General features: G+C 40.4%; 4 protein-coding genes across 4 annotated transcripts; 1 reads left to right on the forward strand and 3 right to left on the reverse strand.

Annotated features, from left to right (window-relative positions):
- Positions 1-1,905: 1,905 nt before the first annotated feature.
- PSV08DRAFT_357586 (uncharacterized protein) lies at positions 1,906-2,283 on the reverse strand (the record flags this gene model as incomplete). Its single annotated transcript, XM_014217848.1, has 2 exons — positions 1,906-2,094; positions 2,161-2,283. The coding sequence occupies 2 exons, from the start codon at positions 2,281-2,283 to the stop codon at positions 1,906-1,908; spliced, it is 312 nt and encodes a 103-aa protein (XP_014073323.1).
- A 2,471-nt stretch (positions 2,284-4,754) lies between these two features.
- Positions 4,755-5,999, reverse strand: PSV08DRAFT_375501 (uncharacterized protein; the record flags this gene model as incomplete). The annotated part of the gene is made up of 5 exons (XM_066093307.1): positions 4,755-4,960; positions 5,088-5,160; positions 5,215-5,503; positions 5,603-5,842; positions 5,893-5,999. The coding sequence occupies 5 exons, from the start codon at positions 5,997-5,999 to the stop codon at positions 4,755-4,757; spliced, it is 915 nt and encodes a 304-aa protein (XP_065947892.1).
- Positions 6,000-6,892: 893 nt separating this feature from the next.
- On the forward strand, positions 6,893-8,084 carry PSV08DRAFT_192116 (Intradiol ring-cleavage dioxygenase; the record flags this gene model as incomplete). The annotated part of the gene is made up of 3 exons (XM_014217837.1): positions 6,893-7,151; positions 7,205-7,761; positions 7,797-8,084. 3 exons carry the CDS (start codon positions 6,893-6,895, stop codon positions 8,082-8,084), a joined length of 1,104 nt encoding a protein of 367 aa, XP_014073312.1.
- Positions 8,085-9,115: 1,031 nt separating this feature from the next.
- Positions 9,116-11,075, reverse strand: PSV08DRAFT_28064 (Alpha/Beta hydrolase protein). The gene is made up of 4 exons (XM_014217871.2): positions 10,673-11,075; positions 10,274-10,620; positions 10,031-10,220; positions 9,116-9,980 (listed from the first exon to the last, which is right to left on the reverse strand). The coding sequence occupies exons 1-4, from the start codon at positions 11,014-11,016 to the stop codon at positions 9,131-9,133; spliced, it is 1,731 nt and encodes a 576-aa protein (XP_014073346.1). The 5' UTR covers positions 11,017-11,075; the 3' UTR covers positions 9,116-9,130.
- Positions 11,076-22,836: the final 11,761 nt, after the last annotated feature.

The raw sequence follows: 22,836 nt of genomic DNA on the forward strand, positions 1-22,836 counted from the left end.
ATAATAATAATAAGAGGCTTTAGTAGTAATACTAACCTATTTTTTAGAGTTTAATAGGGTCTCGCAAAGTCTACTCGAATCCTTTTATTACTTACTTTAACTGTAAAGTCAATTTTTTTGATACCCGATTCTACCAAGTTGGGGTGTGGCCTGCTATTCTTTTCTAAGATAATTGATCTGATACGCTATATAGCAAACAGAGGGAAAAAATTCAAGCGATAAAAATATAACCAAGAACTTTAGTAGCCCATCATAAAGCTCTTAATTAGGGCTTTATCTTAACTTAGCGAGAAAGACCCAGGGACGAAAAACCTTGAATCATTGCTGGAAACTATCGCAGGGTCTGCGTCAAGTCTTGTTCCTATTGTCCCCTGTCCTTTGTGCCGATACGGAGAATCATGCGCCTGATGGGTCTCACGTCATCATGTACACTTCAATGCGTCCACGATCTCTTGAGTTGCATGTTGTCACTAACCATATTCTAATCACCCTCCATAGCAGAAGTTGCAGACAATCCCTGCAGATCTAACTCCTCCGCTGACAAACCACCACGTGCCAGCTTTACTGTTCAGTCTGTAAATGGCGTTTACATTGTGTAATCCTGATGAAGACCATAATCGCCACCGCAAGTGATCTATTCTATTCCACTCAGATCCGTCTCGAACAGAATGGCCCCGAGTCGCCAATGAATACCCGTGTATCCAAGACTATGTTAATATTTGGCTTGAGGATGTCCAAAAACCGACCACTGGTCTGAATCAACGACCGCAAAGGCCAAGAGACCAAGGCTCGAATCCCTCGTAGGTGAACTCTCACTTGGCTAGCACGTACACGGAACGTACCTGAGAAAGCAGCGTTTCATATCTTCACGCGAAAAACAAAGCTGCCGCTTTCTTTCAAGTGTCCAGAGCCCTGTTTGGGGTCGAGGTTGAGCATAGAATGATCGAACGTGAAGCGCTTGCGCTAGATCAACTCCGTAGAACCAAACTGTTCGACAGCACCTTGAAGACGAGCCGCTTCCGTGAAGTAATCACCGATAGGTTTCACAGATGAAAGGCGAGCGGGCGATTGCTCATCCAGGGAATGAAACATATACGCGTTTACATAAGAGTTGAAATCAACGAAGACCAAGGCACGAATCAACATCAGTCAGTCAAACATTGCTGTTTTGAGCCTAGAGACGACCTGCGCATCGTCCTTGCAGTGTTTTAGCATCGCTTCTAACGGCGGGCGCGATGTCTTCTGCTGCTGGAGCCGGAACAGTACGGTCGCAAGCTCGTCACCACGGGCAACAAGGTTGACCTGGGTTTGGAGAAAGGCTTCCCGAGCACAACAAGCGAGCGCAGTGCGAAAAGATAATTGATCCTGGTCGGGGATGAGGTTCTCAAATTGCTTGCTGAGAAGACTGATTTGAATGTCGAAAATGTCCCCATTGCGCAATGGCGTTGAGAGCATCGAGCTTCATGTCACATCGATTGAGAGCATCCAGTGCGCTCAGTGCAGCCTCTGAAGTGCCGATGGCGTCCACCATTTTCTTGATCTATTTAAAGAGGTTACTGATCTTTTTAGTGATTGGCTGCAGCTTCTTATATAGTTTTTTGATTTTCTCCACGATCTCTTTGATCTTGGTAGTTTCATGAGCGACCTTTGTTCCTGTTTTACCGACGTCGGTCGTTGTTGCCGCAGCTAGACTTGGCTAGCAGAGCTTATGAGGTAAGATCCCTGAGAGACTTTAAACTGTTGGAAGCACTTACCTCCGGCTGTCGTGATAGTAGCAGCGACTGCAATACCAATGCCGATTACCACGAAGAGGATATTTTAGTGCTGAAAGCTTTTATTTCTTCTCCAAGCGATCACATCGACCTTAAACTTTACGCTTGCATCATCAACTAACCTCTTGGTACTCTAGAACTGGGCCTCTCCGTAGCTATGGGCGTCTGAAGCCTCGTCATATCGCTTGTTCGCAAGCGCGAAAAGGAAACCGTACTCCTCTAAAGCCTTGTCAATCTTGCGGAGGAGGTCAGCTCCCGAGAATGTCCAGTTTACAGAACTGCGTTCGGCAGACAGGTAGCCCAGAAACGTGTCTTCAAAAGTCTAGGGTGCTAGTAAACGGGATTTCAGAATTCGCTTACTACAGGAGTGGATGTTTAGTGATAGTACGCTAGACACTGGCGTTCCTGAGTACTGGGCGGCTAGGCTGGTGCACAGGGACTGTGCTTGAGCATGAAGCATGGATCCGGCCTTTGTCGCTGTCGTAGCGCATACCCAATTCAGAAGCGACATCGAGAGCTTGGGTTTGATGTACGCTTGAGTAGTAGCTATCAGGTATCAGAAATTTAGAAGCCTAGGGAGATTGCTGTGAAGTGTTAATGACAAGAAGAAACTGGCGATTTCGTAGACTCACTCTGTAAGAAACGGAACACCCTTCAAAGTACCATCGTCATTGACGGGATTCATCCGGTTCTCATACTAATACTCGATATTAAACGGCCTCTGTCGTACTGCATCCTTCAAGGTTCCACGTTCTAAAGTGTATTCCATCCCAAATGCACCTTCTGGGATCGAGACTGTAACTCGATTCTTCGACGTTCCTTTGCCTTCGCACTCAATCTGAAAGGGAGTTGGAAGTCACCGGACGTAAATCCCAAGACGTGAATTCCGACTCATGCTAATACGAATGGCAGGACTGGGCACCTTGCTTGTCGAGAAAATAATTTGACGAGCGGCGATATCCAGAAATAAAAGTGTCAGGGCTCTGGAGTACGAAAGTGCCTAAGAGCACCAAGGTATCGCAATACAAATTGATTCTGCGGGGCATAGTCTTGGATGACGTGGCACTGTTCAACAGACTCTCGAGAACATTATCCGTGTACTGAATAAGAGTTTTGTAGTGGCCCTATGAGTGTCTTTGGGTAATAACTTTATGAGTTTCGGAATATGACTAAATCCCAAACAGATTTGTAGTAAAATACGACAACATACATTGAGTTTCTTGGCACCGTAGTATTCGAAGCGAACAAGCTGTTGGGCTAGATCCTGTTCTCCAAGGATCAAGCCCTCAAATGCCTAGTGGGCAGCGCGCTCCATATTCATTTCGTGAGGAATTTATCCTCTCGGACGAGAGAAGTCGAAAGTACAAGATGCTTGCAAGAAGTCGACAGAAGAAAGCACTCACCTCTGCAGCTTCGATGTTAAATATTTAATTTTGTTTATGCTTTTACTATCATATCCTTTCCGGCTTGGTCTTCAAACTATCCAGCTCAATATAGGTATCGCCGGCGTTATCGAATATCCAAAGCGGTACGCCATTGCATACAGCCCAGGCCCAGAAGAAAGTTTTCGACGGCATGTGAGGCATGCTAGCCCCGCCATACGGTTGGCGATATCGTCAATGACACTTGCTAGCCAGTGTAGAGGGCCGTACAGTACTTTGACAGAAGCACTATGACGTGACTTCTGGGTGCGCTCATAAGACTGCAGATAGAGATGCCCTGGTTTCTAAGCGGTATGAAGGTTTACTTAGTTGGCCACTGTAGCACCACCATGATTACTCCAGCATTTAGATTGAGATATCCTAATGTTGGTGAGCTCAAGGAGAAGCCGTAGTGACTGGTCAATTCAACCAATCCGATTAATATTTCTGACGAGAAGCAACAATTCACTGAAATCATTGATCATCTTATCTAATTCAAGGATTATCATCCTAGGTATGGTCCGAAGAGACGCTTTAGTCGAGCTGCTCTAGCTCATTGGGGGAAATGATAAAGGTCAAGGTGTCGAAGCGTAAGCTGCTGCCCGAATCGTCACGCCGACACTTTCACCTAGGCTTTGCGTTGGCAACGCGATCTTGCTGTGATCCAAGAGACGCTGACAAGGTATTTTTGGGCATCTGCAGACCTTTCTGGGACACTCGGTCATCGTGCGAACTTCTCAATAGGGAGACAAGTCCTCGGTTCATGCGGAAGTGGACGTTTTGGAATACTGGTCGATAAAAATGGCGTGGGCGAGATTGAGGGGAAGAAATCACAGTGCCACACTAGGACAATACATACCGGGAGGAGCCGATAACATACAAGTCAGGTACAAGCTAAACAAGCAAACTGTAGTTTTAGGGACGTTTCCCGAGCTGGGAATGATTACTATACTCCGTGCCTGGGCTGGAAACTTGGGCAACTGGGAGAGTAGAGAGGGAATATCAATGCAGTAATGGCTACCTTTTAGAGATAAAGATTTCAAGCATTGGACTCAAAGCAAGATTTTAATGATAAAATTTTAGTTGTTGTGCGGCGGGGCCTTCCTCAATCCTCAAAAACGAGCTTGAGATGTCTATGAGGCTGTGTGGAAATATGGACGCCGATCAAACATGCCATGAAATACTCAACACGCGAGACATTGATTCATTTTCATAGCAACGAAAATTCATTCTTCTATTGAACGGCGATCAGGTGTAAAAAAGAACAGATTAATAACTATGGTGATTTTAGAAGAGAGGTGTGATTCTATGCTCAGCTTAGCCGTTTCCATTCAATTGACAAATGAATCAGCTAAAGTTCTAGGACTAAGAGTGTAAGAATGCAAAGACAGTTCAGGGAGGAAAGGATAGTGTAAGAAGGAGTGTAAGTAGAAAAGGATATAGAGGAGGTTAGAATGTGAGAGTGGGGGAAGAGGGGTGCATACAGCTAGGAAGAAGATAGAAAGTAAGGCGTATCCCGTGCGCTGGGCTGTTTCCCCTCAATGGCAAACCCAACGCCTACTCAGTAGTACTCAGAGCAAATGACCGGGCCATTAAGGTCCATGAGCTGGCCAATGGTTACGTTGGGGAGAATATCTGCCATGTAGATGTTATGGTTCAAAGTGGTCACGTTGCCGCCGTTGTCACCAAAGTAGTTGGTAAACTCCGGACCAGTGCCACCCAGATGATTGGTTGGGTTTTGGGGTGCTCCTGGAGCACTCGGAACTCCTGTTCCATTGGCTCCACCACTTGGCCCAACAGGTGTGGATCCAGAGATAGGAAGATTCTCCCCCCGCCCCCCCCCCCCCAAATGTCTAGCAAACGGTTTGGAAGATCCAGTTTCTGCCATTCACACCACAGATTGTCGGGCCAAGAGTGGTGCAGGTAGAACAGCGGATATCACCAGGGCTCAGAGCGTCGTCCTGCATCTATGATTTATCAATCAGCAAAAAGGTCTAAGGGAAGGAACCTAAGAGACTCACAATGCCACCGATACCTCTATGACCGGCCTCATGAGGACCCGAACCCGAAGCCCAACATTCCCATGCCGAAGTGTATTTCGTTATCGCGTTACTCTTAGCAATATTCTCCCGGTCGGTCCCATTCAACGAGGCTTCGTCATTTTTACGTGTGAGGTAGTGGTCCTTTGTTGACCCATCCCCCAGCCATCGCAGCGTCAGATTCGCAAATTTACCATCAATCACTCGATATGTGCCGTCCGTACCGTTACCGCCAAAGTATCGATCATCGAACATGTCGGTATCATACATCCTACCTACGGCAGATTATTCATACCAATATCTGTAAAGGTCAGGATATTCTGGTTTTATAACTGTACGGGAACTTTTCGTTTCTGGTGTTTATACTTACGGCATGTGGCCAGTGTAATTACACTCGGTCCTAATGAGATGCTCATGCGCAGTCATGAGGTATCGTTGGAACGGTAAAAAGGCACTGACGTTGTGGACACTGGCAGACTGAACTACATGTGGCCACTGAATGTCATCCCAACGCGACACGGCCCCTGTGAGACCTAGCTTCGAAGGTGCGGCCAGAAGGCAGAGATCGGCGTTTACGTACGCATCCTTCTCGTCGAAAGTCAGGGAGGTCCTATCAAAATAACGTCAGCTGCGTTCGGCGATTGAAGCAAGATATTATACCATGATACTCTGCTCCGAATCTCCATGGAACTTAAATTTTCGTGGGCCAAGGCGAGGCAAACACTTATTGCCAGAACTAGAGAATGAACTAGTTTCCAAGATATCATCTTAGAATCCTCGCTTTTGTTATTGCAATGAATTTCAAAATTTGGGAGATAATGAAAGACGAGATGCAGGAGAACGCGTTAAACCTCTTGCTGGTATCTCCTCTTCCAACGCACCTGAATAAACTACTTATACTTGCTGCAAGTCATCTCTTGTGATGTATGTTTCCTTTGAATTTAAGTACTCATGGTGAAGGCTTGGCAGAGGTTTTTTGGGAGGTAATCCGAGGTGATACGCGTCTCCTTGGCACTAGCACTTTTTGGTGATGTGCTCATGTCATTTGTGCAAGATTACGACAACAAGCTAGTCTGTGTATAGATGTTAATAGGATAGAGTTGCAATTTGGGGGATTTACTCCACATACTATGAAAAACAGTCCCTTTCGTTAGACATTTTTGAGCTACGAGGGACGCGTGCTCGCCCTTTCTTAGACCACCTTGAGGACCACACCCAAGAAAGCAGTGCTTTAGACGAAACATGACTACGTGGCTGCGTTAATCCTAGTACTCCAAGTGACTTTCAGTTGGTCTAACGCGTGGCCATAATCTCATTATGTTCAGTTCTTTTAGCGAAAGGTGCGCTAAGTCAAGGTATGGAAGGGTCTGCGTGAAGGAAGTTTCTGTCAGGCAGGATAGGAGTCTGTTTCCCTGCATAGCCCCGAGTCCGACGACGTAACTAGGATGGAGTAAAGCCTGATGCACATACGCGTTCAATATTGAATGTAGGGGTACGGCGCAGTACTCCGCACAAGATTAAATTGATTGGACTTAACTCACCACTTAGTGGGAGATGTCGATGATAGGTGGCGCTGACATATCAAACTGCCTGGAGTCACTGAATTTCAGGGGTTCCATAAACAAAACGCGAGTGCTCTTTCAACTAAACTTCAAACAAGATGTTCAATCTCAAGGTCCTCACTGCTACATTTGCAGTCACCTCTGTTTTTAGCGGTGTCAACACTCACCCTGGAGAGAAGCACTCGGCTGCGCACGCCAAAAGGGAAATCGAACGATACTCATCGGCTCATACTCACGTCACCAGGGCATTCTCGAAAATCCATGAATTCCCTTATGTGGCGGCATTGAAAGAACGTGCTATTGCTCGTCGGCTTAGGACATGGAACGCGCTTCGCGAAAAGCGTGGCATTGTCAGCAGTAAGTCGGGTTTCTCTGATCTCATTGGTTCTTATTGTACTAACTAATTTCAGAGCGTTCTTTTGAAAAGAGAACCTTAGAAGATCTCGAGAGATACCTGAATATGAGCCACGACGAAACTCAACTAGGATACACTCTCAATACACCCCTGGAAGTTATCTTTCGCAAAAATGCAACGGCAGCTCTCGTACCAGAGGCTATTATTGGTTCTTATTTCGCATCTGGTGAATTGATGCGACAGGATGTTACCGAGAATCTTGCCGGCGTACCCATGCATCTGGACATCCAATTCCTCAATATTAATACTATGAAGCCAGTCAAAGACCTCTATGTAGACATCTGGCACTGTAATGCGCTGGGCGTCTACTCCGATGATAGCACGGAGGGTCAAGCCGGTCTGAACACGACATGGCTCCGTGGTCTCCAAGTTACTAGCCCTGAAGGTGTGGTAGAGTTTGACACCATTGTACCCGGCCACTACGGTGGACGTGCACACCATATTCACGTTTTTACCACTATCAACTCCACGACGCTGCCCAACCATACATACATAGCCGGGGTTACGAACCACATTGGTCAATTGTTTTTGGAACAGTCCTTGCTTGACGAGGTGGAAATACAGTGCCCTACAACGAGAACACACAGTCACTGATGAAGGTTATTGAGGATAGCATCGCCGCGGACGTGTCTACTGCTGATGTTGATCCATTAATGAAATACATACGTCTTAGCGACGACATCCCGGATGGTGTGCTGGCGTATATCACTGTGGGAATCAACATGAAGGCTAACCATAGCGAAAACTATCAGCGAGCTGCGCACTGGCAGGAAGGTGGCGGTGTTGAACTTTCAGGGTGGGTTCCTGTACTTGTTTCTAGAACGGACAGCCAACTACCGTCGGCTAGTTCCTCTACTATAGTCACTTCTTCTTAAGTATTAAATAGACATCAGTGAAATGTTTAGAGATATTCTCTATCTCTTCAAATGGTTAACAGGAGTTGAATTAAACAACCTAAGAGTATTAGGACAACAATTAACGTACCTCATGGGTTGGCCGCCCACTCTTGCCAAGACCACGTCAAAACCACCAGATTATAGCCTAATATAGCCTACTGTGAGCCTATTTAGAGGAATGTAACATAAGATACTATTCTAAGGCGACGTTTACTATATACTTACACGTTCGCACGTTATGCCTAGTCTAATTATACTATCTATACTATCATTGATATATTTTACCAACTTTAGCGCATTTCTACTTCTTTAACTTCTTCCTACGACTGGAATAAAGGGATATAAATAGCGGAAGTAACTGCTTGTTCTACTAGTAGCTCAAAGGTATTCTTTATTACTACTTATCTAGCAATTGACTTAGAGGCAGCCTGTCGATAGTTTCTAGTTGAAAAGAGAAAGAAGAAATATGCTAGGAGAGAGTGTAATATGCTACGCCCAATGCAGTGAATGCACGTGATTGTATCACGTGTATACGTTATACTAACACTATTTTTTTTTAGCTAGAGTTAATTACATTCTATAAATTAAAATCCTAGTGTAGCTACTCTAGATACTTAAAACACTTTGTATTAGTTTAGATATTTTAACCTTCGTTAATTAAGGATATAAAATTTAAGCCTAAGGCTAGGAAGACTAAACGGAATGTTCATGGGAATTGAAGAGAAGCAGTGACCTAATCTTAAGAATTGCTAGTATAAGGTAATTTTTACTTTCTATTTATCTAAGCAAAACAATCCTAACTAGGTCGTATTTAGAAAGCGAAAGAAATGTTCCTGTCGTCTCTTAAACAAACACTAGAAGTCCAGAAAGGAGTATATCTAGAAGGATTTGAGAGCATGAACATAGAACACTACGACTTATTTGCAAGACTTTAGGTCGGAACAACACCAAGATGAAGTATTGTGATATCTGTTACACTTAACTAGTGTTTGCAAGCTTTGCTTAGGGATATGACCTTAATGATATTATGCATCGATGGTGAAAATATCTAAACGTGCTTCAAAATCCCCTCCAACGTGTACAACATGGTTGCCTTTGTTAATACCAGTAGTTTTTGGCAACTGTGGCAGAGCAGGTACCCCTATCTCCTCTCCACTGATTTTCAGCACTAGATTTTCTCCAGCCTCGAAAATAATGCCTGTAGGCCAAAGCTGAATTTCCAAGCGTACAATAGTGCCTGGCTGCACTTTCTGCACTTTTTCATGTGAAAGTGTATTCCAGGTCTTACCGGATTTTTGGCGCGATACGTGCCTGTGGGATGCGCGCAACATACCGTTTGGGCCCCAATACTTGAAAATTCTATTCTCTGTTGCTTTGGCCACAATATCTTGTGGTACACTGTCGGGTACAGGAACGTTGAGATGCGTGAGCATAGTACCATCTGCAGAGGCCTTGAATATGTGGGTGTATATATCAAGATCGTCCTGGTTGGGCGAGGAAACATCAATGACTAGCGTGCTTGGGCCTACCAGAGCGACTCTGCTGGTAAAAGTATGTGTGAATTCGAGCTTTTCGGACGATTCTGAGTTGTAGCTCAGTCTTTCTGGAGAAGAGGGCTTACTCTTTGACATGCCGCCAAAATGAGTGAGATGCAGTACATCGCGGTCTGCAGATGGGAGATGCCACGGAAGATCTAGAAAGGGTCTATCAACTATGGGTGACCCTGTATAGGTGAGCAACGCCAGGCGGACTGGTACAGTTCCCTCCCAGCCATTGTCTACTCCCTTCAGGTACCGATCGAAAAATTTACACAGATCCTCTGTTCGGTTAGGCGAATACAGATCGTACCATTCCTGAGTGGCGTGAAGAGAAAGCCTGGAGAAAAATTAGTGTCTATTTCGTCATAACGTCGCTTGAAGCCAAACCATTTGTCTTTGTGGGGGATTTCTTCGAAAGCGCGGAGAGAACCAATGGTGTGCAAGTCGCTCGAGTAGCTTGCTCCGATGTAAGTAGGGACTTTGATTTTGGAAAAGTCAACGCGCTTGTCCTCGAGGTAGTCGTTGGTTGTGATAGTTGATTCTATCGCCGCGACCCAATCCTCTTGTTTGCCGCGCCCTATGGAATGGTAAACCACCACCTTGAATCTCTCTTCAAAGTTGTATACTTACCAGGGAGAGCTCCTGCGATCATTTTTGCGAAACCCGTAGAAGGAATCCCCCCGCGGAATGAGTGTTCGCGTAATTCGTCTGAGGTCCCTTCAAGGGGCGCGATCGCAAGAAGGTGAGGCGGTTGTTCCGCAGCTATAGCATATTGCGACATAGCAAGCCACGAGTTGCCTGCCATCCCAAACTTCCCATTGCTCCAGGGCAATTTTGCAAGTTCTTCAATGGCATCGTAGCCATCTCGTCCTTCAGCAGTACCCCACCAGAGTATGTCTCCTTCGGAATCGCCACTACCTCTCGCATCAACGTTGATGATGGCATACCCTCTGGGTACCCATTCAGCGGGATCGAGCCTGCACTTTTGTCAGTCCGCAGTCCCGGCTTAGGTGACAATTCGGTATTCACCCCTCAAAATTCTCATATCCAGATTGAGAGCTTTGAGGAATACCAGCCCGTAATGGCATAAAGTCAAGATTTATTGGTCCTGAATTGCTCTTCCCATATGGCCCGTACATGATAATACCGGGGACTTTCGCATCACCTTTTGGGCGGAAAATATCAGCTCGAATTTTCACTCCGTCTCGGAGTGTCAGAATCTGGTTTTTATCAAAGATCGTGGCACTACTGAAAGCTCGAAAACCAGGATTCTTTCGGTGTCCTGGTGGGAGTTCCATACTTTCCGCAATCGCAGGAGGTGCATCGGTTCGAATCGAATCTCGAAGCTTTATGTGATTAGTAAAAAACGACATGATTTATTACTAAGAGAATCGTGTAGTTGATGCCGTGGTGTTTAGATATGATATAGTACATTCACATTTCAATTCTTGAAGTGGCTAAAATCAGGCATAATGTATGTCAGGTGTCTGCGACGGCGGTTCAGGTCATGTGGTCTTTTACACACGGCTAATGCTTTGCCGAGCTTATGTTAGCCTATCAGATCACATTGCCTAGATACATTGCGGGAACAAAGTACCGAGATGAAGTACCGGGAATGTACATATATGTACGAATTTGTAAGAGAGATCAGTAAAGGCTGTAAGCAGTCGCAACATTCAAGCCCCTGCTACGTTACCGCAGAGTTCCGCAGGGTTCCGCTTTCTTCTGCACACGCATACAGTATAATCTTTCTTATATATTATTAGAACTAGAAGTAGGCGTTAGCTATTATTCTTTATCTATCTCTTAGGCAAAACTTTCGTCTCTTTGCTATAAGCAGTCTATATATTGTCTAGCTCTCGCTTTATCGGCGTATATAGGATCTCTATCCCTCTAATCGACTTTTCTATGTTCGAGTGCTAATTCAGTTGAACAAATGTTGCTTGGAGATTATAGTAGGGGAATGTAGATATTCAGTTCACTTGTACACTAAAAGCATATGTGATAGTGCATGATTAGTTAAGTAGAAGACTAGTTTCATTAGGTCGTTTATATCTGGCTTCAAGCCGATTGCAAATAGCTATTCACTCGAGGAATGGGGTCACAGAGCTTCAGGATTTCCCGAAAAAGCTAGTGTGGGGAAAGTTGATCCTAGCACGCTAACTACAGCTTAGCTCTTACCTCTGCATGAAAGTTTGACTAGATGAGGGGGTGGTAGAAGGCTGTGAATTGGATAGTCGGAATTAGATATCAGGATGTGGGGCTGTCGGTTATGTTTCAACAGGCGGGGAAGTGGTCATTTGTCGCCCACAGCTGCGTGATTTGCATCGTAAACTGCCGAGCATTTATTACACGCTTGCGGCCCAAGCCACCCACGACCCTCTCGATAATCTTTTCTACTAACTGTTTCTGCGACTGCACCGAATAAATTCCCTTCGTGCTCTACAGCTAACACAAGTTTTTTGAGGCAGTAGGCTGGTTCACCGCATGTAAAACCGTAATAGCGTGCGGTATCACTAATAGAACTATAATCATTATCTTTATATGCATGATTGCTGGTGTGCGCAAGACTCATAGCAAGCGTAAAAACTACGGAAGATACACGCAAAGATTGCTAATCACGAAAATGTTGCGTATGGGTAATGTTCTTTACGTGATGATCAATTATTGCGATTTCAACAAGGGCGTGTACTTTGGCTTAGTGTGGGAAAGCCGAAACCTCCGCTAAGCCGAAATGCAGCTCTGATGGACACGGAAGACGCGAGCTAGTTCAACGAAAGGTCCGGCAACCACCGGATGCGCTAATTACCGGCTCGAGGAAGAACATCGACTCTGTGATCCTGCATTTGGCTGTGCTGAATCGTTGAAAGTGGTGTAGCACCAAGAAGGCACTGTCAGTCTCGGCAGATTTTTTGTTTCATTGACAATAGGCACGTGCGCACTGATTGCTTTGCGGCGCTTCCTTCACCGACCTCTCAACCGCTATCGGGTTGACCTAGCTTGCCCAAACCAATTAACGAGGCACCACCAACTTCATGAACATTATAATGAACCAACAAAGGGAGATGCGGTTTTCTTGTTCGCAATGTAGCCAACAGTTCCGCCGTAAGGACAATCTTAATCGTCATCTTCGTCGCTATACTAGACACAAATCACTATGATGTACACTATACACTACACACTTTTCGCGAAGGTTTGTATAGTATTTTGATAATATCGAGATAGTAATTACAATATAGTATGGGGACGCTTTGCTTAGATATAGTCTTACATATAGTAATTATACAATAGAGATTAGGTAGCATTTAGCCTTAGAAGGGATAAGGATAAACTAGACGTGTAGGATCTATGTGAAGTCTAAGAAACGGTATGCAAATAGGATATTATATAATAATATTCTTACTAGCGGTAGAAAGAATAGTCCTTCTAAAGGCGATATAACTAATAAACTATAAAAACTTCTCCAAAGACACACCAACTTCGAGTTTTCTAGAATAGGTGTAATTTTAGCTCAATATATACAAATCCATCCCAAGAAATCGATTGCAACTAGTGCCAAGTCGTGCAGCCCACGCGCTATAGAGCTAGAAGCTGGTAAAGTAGCTAATTTGAACACGTCTCACTCACGAAAACAAGAACACACAGACCACCCCGCAGCTTACTAAGAGAAAAAGCTTAGTAATAAAATGCCGCCTAATAGTGATACTATTATAGTAAATACGCAGGAAAACGGGCAAGAGAGCCAAGGACCAGAGGCTCAAATTAATAGAGAAATGGACGTAGAGTCCCCACCAGCCACCCCCACCCAAAACCAACAAACACCAAGCGTGTTTGAAATACCAATACTACCACTAAACAAGCGATACGCCAACTTCTCGCCAGAGACTACCTACAGAGGCAGAAACCCATACCAAAACACCTCCAGCCCAAAACCAATTGCCAAGAACGCTGAACAGGCAATCTATTGGGCTAGAGACCTAATTCTCCAGGCCTCTACAATGGAAGAATCTCATATAGCCCAAAACAAGCTACTAGAGCTACTAGACGTCTTTAGGGACTATACCGAAACAGGCAGAGTAGCCAACCAAATCACAGAAAAGCTATCTGCCAAACTAGCTTACCACTCAGCCACGCTCGCAAACGCCTCACAGCAAGCAACAAAGACGCTTAAACAAGCGACGATCGCAGCCTCAAACAAGGCACAACCAATAGCTGCGCAACCTACCCAAAAACCAGCCCAAAGCTCATACGCAGCTATTGCAGCAAACAACTCAAACCAGGCCTGGACGACAGTACAGCCAAGGAAGAAGCAAGCACAACAGGCTAAAAAACCAGCATCTTACTACCAGACGCTGGTTACACTAGAAGACGGCCAAATAATTAGCCCTCTACTAGTTAGAAACAAGATCAACCAAGCCTTCCAAAAGGCAGGCATCGCTGGCCCAGTTATCCAGCAAGTTTCAACAAGCAGAAGAAATAACCTTATCCTAACAACCACAGAAGGATACTCAGGAGAATTTCTTCTAAAGCAAGTTAATACATGGCAAAGCCAGCTCCCAATTAAGAAAGCCCAGCCGCTAGAGTCCTGGACTAAGCTTATTGTACATGGAGTACCAACAACCTTTGACGGAGCTGAAAACCTTCAGCTACTCCATACAGAAATCCCAACGTATAATAAGAACCAAACAATCGTTGGTAACCCATACTGGCTATCCAGAAGCTGGAAGAATAAGCAAACAAGCTCTATTGTAATTGCCTTTAAATCTGAAGAAGAGGCGAAGAAGATTGGTAGTAGAATAACAATTCTTGGCTAATCCCTTCGGGTAGAGAAATACCGCTAAATCCTACTAACTGCGCAATGCAGCAAGTGCCAAGGATTTGGATATAACTATAGCAGGTGTAGAAACCTAGCTAGCTGCCAGTTTTGCGCTGAAAACCACCTAACTACTTAGCACAACTGTAGTATTTGCAAAACTAAAGGGAAGGCCTGTAACTATACCCTGCCAAAATGCAAAAACTGTAAATAACCTTACTTTGCTAACAGCAAAGACTGCGAGGTATTCCTATCTATTAAATAATGGTAGAAAACCTTAAAGTACTATAAGTAAACCTAAACAAAAGTATGCACGCTACAGAGTTAACGCTATAACTAGCAATTGAACTTAAAGTGGATATTATCGCAATCTAAGAGCTGTAGATTGCACCTTCTAGCAGTAATAACTACGAAGCCCTAAGGTTAATAGCCTACTAGAGCTTCTACTAAATCTTTCTAAAAGTAGACCTAAACCTCCGCCTAAGAGCTCTATTTTATATATCTAGATCTCTAATAGTAGAGGTTAGCTAGCGAGAGGAGATAGGTGACCACGACGCTATTGCTATCACGATTTAAGAAGGACGCTTAAAGTTTAATATCTATAACGTATACAACTAAAAAAATGCAGAAAATATAAAAACCTTTTAAAGATTACTCGCTAATACTTAGCTACTAATATCTACTTTACTACTAATAGACGCTAATGAGTACTACCTTTGGTGGGACCTAGGCTATAAAACTAGCCAAGATGGCTAGCTATTAGTAGATTGGATAGAAGACTAGGACCTTAGCCTCCTTAACACGCCAGGAATAGCTACTTTCTTTAGACTGTACCTGTCTAGAGAAACAACGCTAGATCTAACTATCGCTATACTAGACTTAGCCGCGAAAGTAAGAGACTGGTAAATAATAATAGAAACAGGATCTGACTACTATAGGATACTCTTCTTAATCTAGATAATAAAGGACCTAGTTAATAGCCCTACTAACTAAATAAGATATAATACAAAAAGGGTAGACTGGGACCTATTTAGAGAAGAGCTAGGCAAAGCTATTTAGAGCAACGTAGCTCTATAATCGCTAGATTAGATCTACTAACTAAGAAAAGCAGATTTAAGAAACCTACTCCTAGGCTAAGATAATAAGCTAAAGCTACAACTAGACGTAATTAGAGAAGCTATTACGCTAGTAATCTAATAAGCCGCAGATAAAGCTATTCTATAACTAAAAGAAGGGCTAAAAGTAAAGCCCTGGTGGAACTAGGAGTTAACTAAGCTACGAAGAAACGTATCTTACTGCTAAAGAATATTTGCACAATAACTTTAAGCTACCTCTATAGAAGAAGCCTATCTTTTTAAGAGAGACTTCCTTCTAGCGCGAATAATGTACTAAATAGTAATTAAGAGAGCTAAAAGAGAACACTAGAGTAACTTCCTAGAAAAAGAAGACCTATAATCTATCTTTAAAGCTATAGACTATATAAAGGAAAAGAGAGTAGAAAGAATCCCTCCTATTTAGGGAGAGACGCTAGAAACCTCTTTTAAAGGAAAGTGCAAAGCCTTTTAAAAAGTATTATTCCTACCGCCACTAAGTATAGCACTACTAAGCTTTAATAACTACTAAGAGAAAGAGTAAGAGTGGCTAGCGCTATTAATAACTGAGCTAGAACGCGCTTGCTCTAATAAGGTTAAAAGTAGCTCACTAGGCCTAGACGCTTTATCACAGGATATTATTATAGTAGCCTACTAAGCTCAGCCAAATACGTTCTTTAAAGCTTACTCTCTACTATTTAACTACGGATACTACCTAACCTGCTGGAGAAGAGCTATAGGAGCTATTCTAAAGAAGCCGTCTAAGCCCAACTATTCTACCCTAAAGGCCTATAGGGTAATTACTCTACTAAGCTGCCTAGGGAAAGTAATAGAATAGATAATAGCTAAAAGACTTAGCTACCTAGCTAAGACTACTAACCTCCTATACGACTCGCAGATAGGAGGGAGACTAAAGAAATTAGCTATAGACGCAGCTCTACTTCTTATAGATTAGATCTAGCACTAAAAATAATAAGGCTATACTATATTAATAGTCTTTCTAGACGTTAAAGGAGCGTTTAACTACGTTTCGCACAATTAGTTCTTAGATACACTAAAAAGACTAGGCCTACCTATTAGCCTAATTACTTAGGCTAAAACCTTTCTATCTAATAGATCTCTAAGGCTTGCCTTTAATAGCTAAATAGAAGAGTTTAGCGAGATTAACGCAGGCATCCTATAAGGCAGCCTAGTCTCGCTAATCTTTTTTCTTATCTATATTAGAGACCTATTCTCTTAAATAGATGGATTCTAGCTATCCTATATCGACAATATCTCAATTATAACCTTATTAACGTCTATTAAGAAAAACGTAAAGATACTATAACGCGAGGTTAATAAACTAGTTATAAAAGGAAAATAACTAGCAATTAAATTTAACATAGCAAAGATAGAGCTAATCTACTATATAAAAAATAAAAGAAGAAAAGAAATACCTCTAAAACTCCCTAGTAAGGAGAAAATATACTATAAAGATACAATTAAGTAGCTAGGGGTATACCTCGATAATAAGCTATCCTTTAGAGAGCACGTAGCTATTAGAGCTAGCTAAGTAAAAATAGCTTTTAATAGACTAGGGAGACTAGCTAACATCAACTATAGGCTATCTCCCTTTGCTATTAGATAACTATACCTAGTATGCGTCACTAGCATTACAGACTATAGGTTGCTAATCTATTAGCGTAACTAGAGCTTTATTAAAGATCAGCTTCAACCGCTATATAACGCGGCTTGTAGAAAGGTACTAGGAGTATTTAAAACAGCTCTAGCTATCCTAATAAGTATTGAAGCTAGCTTACTGTTACTAGCCGTACGGCTAAGCTAAACGAATTAAAAATACGCTCTACGAGCTATATAACTAGCTCTAACCTATCTAATTATAAAAGCTATTGTAAGGCTATAAAAAACAACTCTTTAGCAATTAAAATAGCCAAATAAACTAAGACAACTACGCGCTATTATAAGCTCTATCCCATCTACTAAAGAGATAGAAGAGATTATCTTATATAGGTTTAGACTATAGGACTCTCTTAACTATAATATCTCTATATTAAAGAAATCTAAAGAAGAAGAGGCAGCCGCCTACAAAGATTATATCTAAACAATAGAGGATAACTCTATAGTAATCTACTTAGACGCCTCTAAAACTAAAGATAGAGATAAGATAGGAGTAGGCCTAGCAGTCTATAACCCTAACTAAGAAGAAATCTACGTAGAGATAAAGAATATAGGCGAGCAATAACTAGTCTATAATAGAGAGCTTAAGGGCGTTACAACAGCGTTTAAATACGCTACTAAAACAGCTTAAAAAGACTAAAATATCTACGTTTACGCTAACAACTAAGCTGCCATCTATAGGCTCTAAAGTCTATTAGATAAGCTAGGCTAATAATAGGTAATTTAGTACTAAAAAGTAGCTAAAGCTATCCTTAATAGAAAAGCAAAGATCTTCTTAAAATAGGTACTAGGCTATATAGATATAGAAGAAAATAAAAGAGTAGACGCTCTAGTAAAGGAAGCTATAAAACAAACACTAAAAAAATTATAAACAAGCCTAGCCTTCCTAGGCACTAAGATTAAGCTCCTCCAACGAGCTAGCTAGGCAAAAGAGTAGAGAAAGTATAGAGAAAAAGTAAGAGAGAAGAAGACTAGCTATAGAGCTATCTTTAATCTAAAGCTTAAAAACTAACTAGTAATCCCTAGAGGCACGAAAAGAGACATTTTAAGCTCCTTCTACTCTCTTAAGATAGGGCACAGATACTTTAACTTCTACCTAAAGAGAGTAAAGAGAAGAGAATGCGACCTTTGTAGATATAGGAAACTGTAAACTATAGAGCACCTACTTTGATACTACGGCTTTTACAGCGTAGAAAGAAACTAGCTTAAAAAGACTCTAAACTAAAAAATACTTAAACTTCTACGACTACTCTATACTACGAGCGGTATAGAAGCTATATTAGCTTTTATTACTAGCACGCGGATAGGAACAAGAAAGTAGCATCTTAGCTAAGAAGGCTAGAAAGAAAAATAAGAAAAACAATAATAAAAGAGGAAAAAAAAAAAGGAAAAAAAAAAGAATAGTTAAAAATTTGAAATATTTAGCACTATTTCCTTCTCCCTAAGAGAGCTCGCTGGAAGGAAGCCTAGCTGCCCTACATCTCTCCCTGTTACCAAACTGCTCTTAAGCACCAGGCGTCTAGAAAGCTAGCAACAGCTTAGCTAGATATAGGCCGAAGCACCACAGTCACGCAATACAGCACAAAGTATCAAATTGTAACTAGTTAGATAGAACGGCCGTCGGCCAAAGTCCTACATAGCCAACGGCTGATACAGGACTATAATGGAATAATAATAATAATAATCAGGCGGCATTTTATTACTAAGCTTTTTCTCTTAGTAAGCTGCGGGGTGGTCTGTGTGTTCTTGTTTTCGTGAGTGAGACGTGTTCAAATTAGCTACTTTACCAGCTTCTAGCTCTATAGCGCGTGGGCTGCACGACTTGGCACTAGTTGCAATCGATTTCTTGGGATGGATTTGTATATATTGAGCTAAAATTACACCTATTCTAGAAAACTCGAAGTTGGTGTGTGTTTAGAGCTATATTATTATAGTAGTATATAAATAAGAAATAGAGACTAGTGTTCTACTATTTATAAAAGTTCTTAAGAGTAGAACTTAACTATAATATTTATAATAAGGAACTACTTAGAGTAGTTAATACCTTTAAATAATAAGAAGTATACTTATTAGGACTCTCTAATATAATTAAGGTTTTTACTAATTATTAAAATCTAATAAGTTTTATAATAATAAAGAAACTTAATTAATAATAAGTCTAATAGACTAAGATACTTACTTAGTTTAACTTTAAGATAACGTATTATATAGAAACGCTTAATAAAGTAGTAAATACTCTAAGTAAAAGGCCTAATTTACGCAAAGAGAGTTATAAGGAACTATATAACGCCTTACTTAAGATAATACTTAATAGTAGTCTAAAGTATAACTAGCTAGAACTAGTTAAAGTAGCTAAAGTAGCTAAGTAGGTAGAAACGCTATAGTAATAGTAGTAGTAGCGAGCAGCTAGCTAGTAGTTTAAGCCTAATAAACTAAGCTCTAATAAACTATTAAATAATAAATAAGAGTACTAAGATATAGTTTTAAAGAATTAAATATATATACTTCTATATATAAGATTAAGTCTTATATAGAAACTATATAAGTTTATAAAATATAGATATATAAAAATTAAAGAAATAGTTAAATAACTACCTAAGGTATTTATAATACTACGTATATATATAAAGGTATAGAAAATACTAGGTAACTGTTTAGTATATTACTAGAATAAGCCTAAGAGATATAAGCTCTATAGCCTATTATAACTCTTATAGCTACTATCTAGACTATAAATAAGTATAATAATAGACTTTATAGTAAAGCTCTTAAGATTATTAGAACTAGAATTAGCTTAATTTTATAATATAATATTAGTGATTATAGACTAATTAACTAAAGTAGTAAAGTTTATACTTATAGAAGAGACTATTATAGTAGAAAAGTACGCGTATAAAGTTACTAAAGTATTAGTATTAGAGTATAGGATACTTAAAGAGTTTATTACTAATTATAATAAACTATTTACGTCTAAATACTAGAATATATTCCTAGTAAAGTTAGGTATTAAGAAGAAGCTTTTAATAAGCTTTTACCTAGAAATAGATAGCTAGATAGAATAAATAAACTAGATATTAGGATAGTATATATAAATATACGCTAATAAATTATAAGATAACTAAGTAAAGTTACTACTAATAGCGTAATTAGTCTATAATAGTATAAGATCTATAATAATAAAGTATTTACTATACTACGCGAACTATAGATATAAGCTAGTAGCTTATTAAAATCTAAAAGATATTAAGAGTATTATAATAGAGGTAGATAATAAAGTAAAGCTTATATAAAACTTATATAAAGAATTAAGTAAGAATATAACTTAATAAAATTTATAATATCTAAAGTAGTAAATAAATAAAAGATTAAGGGACTAACCTTTAAGAAGAGAGATAAAGTTTTCCTATTATAATAAAACCTAAGAACTAAATAACTATATAGAAAATTAGATAACCTTTAAGTAGAACTATTTAAGATTCTAAAAAAAATAAGAAAAGTAAACTATAAGTTAAAACTTCTATAAAGTATATAAATCTACTCTATCTTTTATAAGAAACTTCTAGAGCTAGTACCTCTAAACACTAAGCTAGTAATAAATATAGAGCTTAAAGATAATAAGTATAAGGTTAAAGAAGTTAAGAACTTATAAAAAATTAGTAGTTAATAAAAGTACTTAGTTAAGTAGTAAAGATAGCTTAAAAGCTATAATACTTAGAAATCTAAAGGAAATCTAATAAACTATAAGTTACTAGTACGTAATTTCTACTAGAGATAACTAAAGAAATAAAAGTTAACTTTAAAATAGAGTAATTAGACTCTATAGGGAGAGAAAGAGGAAAAGAATAGTTAAAAAAAGAATTAAGAAGATTAGCCTATAACTAGCCTAAATTAGCTAATAGTTTAGATAGTAGTAGTTTAATAATAAGAGAGCCTATACTCTTAAGGGCTAACCTTCTCTTAGCCTACTTCTTTATATATATATATATATTAAAGATCAGCTTCAACCGCTGCATAACGCGGCTTGTAGAAAGGTACTAGGAGTATTTAAAACAGCTCTAGCTATCCCAACAAGTATCAAAGCTAGCTTGCCGTCACTAGCCGTACAGCTAAGCTAAACGAATCGAAAATACGCTCTACAAGCTATACAACTAGCTCCAACCCATCTAATTATAAAAGCTATTGCAAGGCTACAAAAAACAACCCTTTAGTAATTAAAACAGCCAAATAAACTAAGACAACTACGCGCTATTACAAGCTCTATCCCATCTACTAAAGAGATAGAAGAGATTATCTTATATAGGTTCAGACCATAGGACTCTCTTAACTACAATATCTCTATATTAAAGAAATCTAAAGAAGAAGAGGCAGCCGCCCACAAAGATTATATTTAAACAATAGAGGATAACTCTATAGTAATCTACTTAGACGCCTCTAAAACTAAAGATAGAGATAGGATAGGAGTAGGCCTAGCGGTCTATAACCCTAACTAAGAAGAAATCTACGTAGAGACAAAGAATATAGGCGAGCAACAACTAGTCTATAACAGAGAGCTTAAGGGCGTTACAGCAGCGTTTAAATACGCTGCTAAAACAGCCTAAAAAGACTAGAATATCCACGTTTACGTTAATAACTAAGCTACCATCTATAGGCTCTAAAGTCTATTAGATAAGCTAGGCCAATAATAAGTAATTTAGTGCCAAAAAGTAGCTAAAGCTATCCTTAACAGAAAAGCAAAGATCTTCTTAAAATAGGCACTAGGCTATATAAATATAGAAGGAAATAAAAGAGTAGACGCTCTAGCAAAGGAAGCTATAAAACAAACACTAAAAAAATCACAAACAAGCCTAGCCTTCCTAGGCACTAAGATTAAGCTCCTCCAACAAGCTAGCTAGGCAGAAGAGTAGAGAAAGTATAGAGAAAAAGTAAGAGAGAAGAAGACTAGCTACAAAGCTATCTTTAATCTAAAGCTTAAAAACTAACTAGCAATCCCTAGAGGCACGAAAAGAGACATTTTAAGCTCCTTCTACTCTCTTAAGATAGGGCACGGATACTTTAACTCCTACCTAAAGAGAGTAAAGAGAAGAGAATGCGACCTTTATAGATGTAGGAAACCACAAACTACAGAGTACTTACTTCAATACTACGGCTTTTACAGCGTAGAAAGAAACCAGCTTAAAAAGACTCTAAACTAAAAAATACTTAAACTCCCACGACTACTCTATACCACGAGCGGTATAGAAGCTATATTAGCTTTTATTACTAGCACGCAGATAGGAATAAGAAAGTGGCATCTCAGCCAAGAAGGCTAGAAAGAAAAATAAGAAAAACAATAACAAAAGAGGAAAAAAAAAAAAGGAAAAAAAAAAGAATAGTTAAAAATTTAAAATATTTAGCACTATTTCCTTCTCCCTAAGAGAGCTCGCTAGAAGGAAGCCTAGCTGCCCTATATCTCTCCCTGTTACCAAACTACTCTTAAGCACCAGGCGTCTAGAAAGCTAGCAACAGCTTAGCTAGATATAGGCTGAAGCACCACAGTCACGCAATACAGCACAAAGTATCAAATTGTAACTAGTTAGATAGAACGGCCGTCGGCCAAAGTCCTACATAGCTAA

This window comes from Bipolaris maydis (genome assembly GCF_028858645.1).
Source record: "Bipolaris maydis strain C4 unplaced genomic scaffold PSV08scaffold_23, whole genome shotgun sequence".
NCBI classification, from domain to species: domain Eukaryota; kingdom Fungi; phylum Ascomycota; class Dothideomycetes; order Pleosporales; family Pleosporaceae; genus Bipolaris; species Bipolaris maydis.

Excerpts from the sequence above, each read along its gene's own strand:
- PSV08DRAFT_28064 (XM_014217871.2), bottom strand. The coding sequence starts at position 11,016 with ATGTCGTTTTTTACTAATCACATAAAGCTTCGAGATTCGATTCGAACC. Across the intron at positions 10,621-10,672 it reads GGATATGAGAATTTTGAGGG|GCTCGATCCCGCTGAATGGG; the intron begins GTGAATACCGAA and ends ACAAAAGTGCAG. Across the intron at positions 10,221-10,273 it reads GATCGCAGGAGCTCTCCCTG|GGCGCGGCAAACAAGAGGAT; the intron begins GTAAGTATACAA and ends ACCATTCCATAG.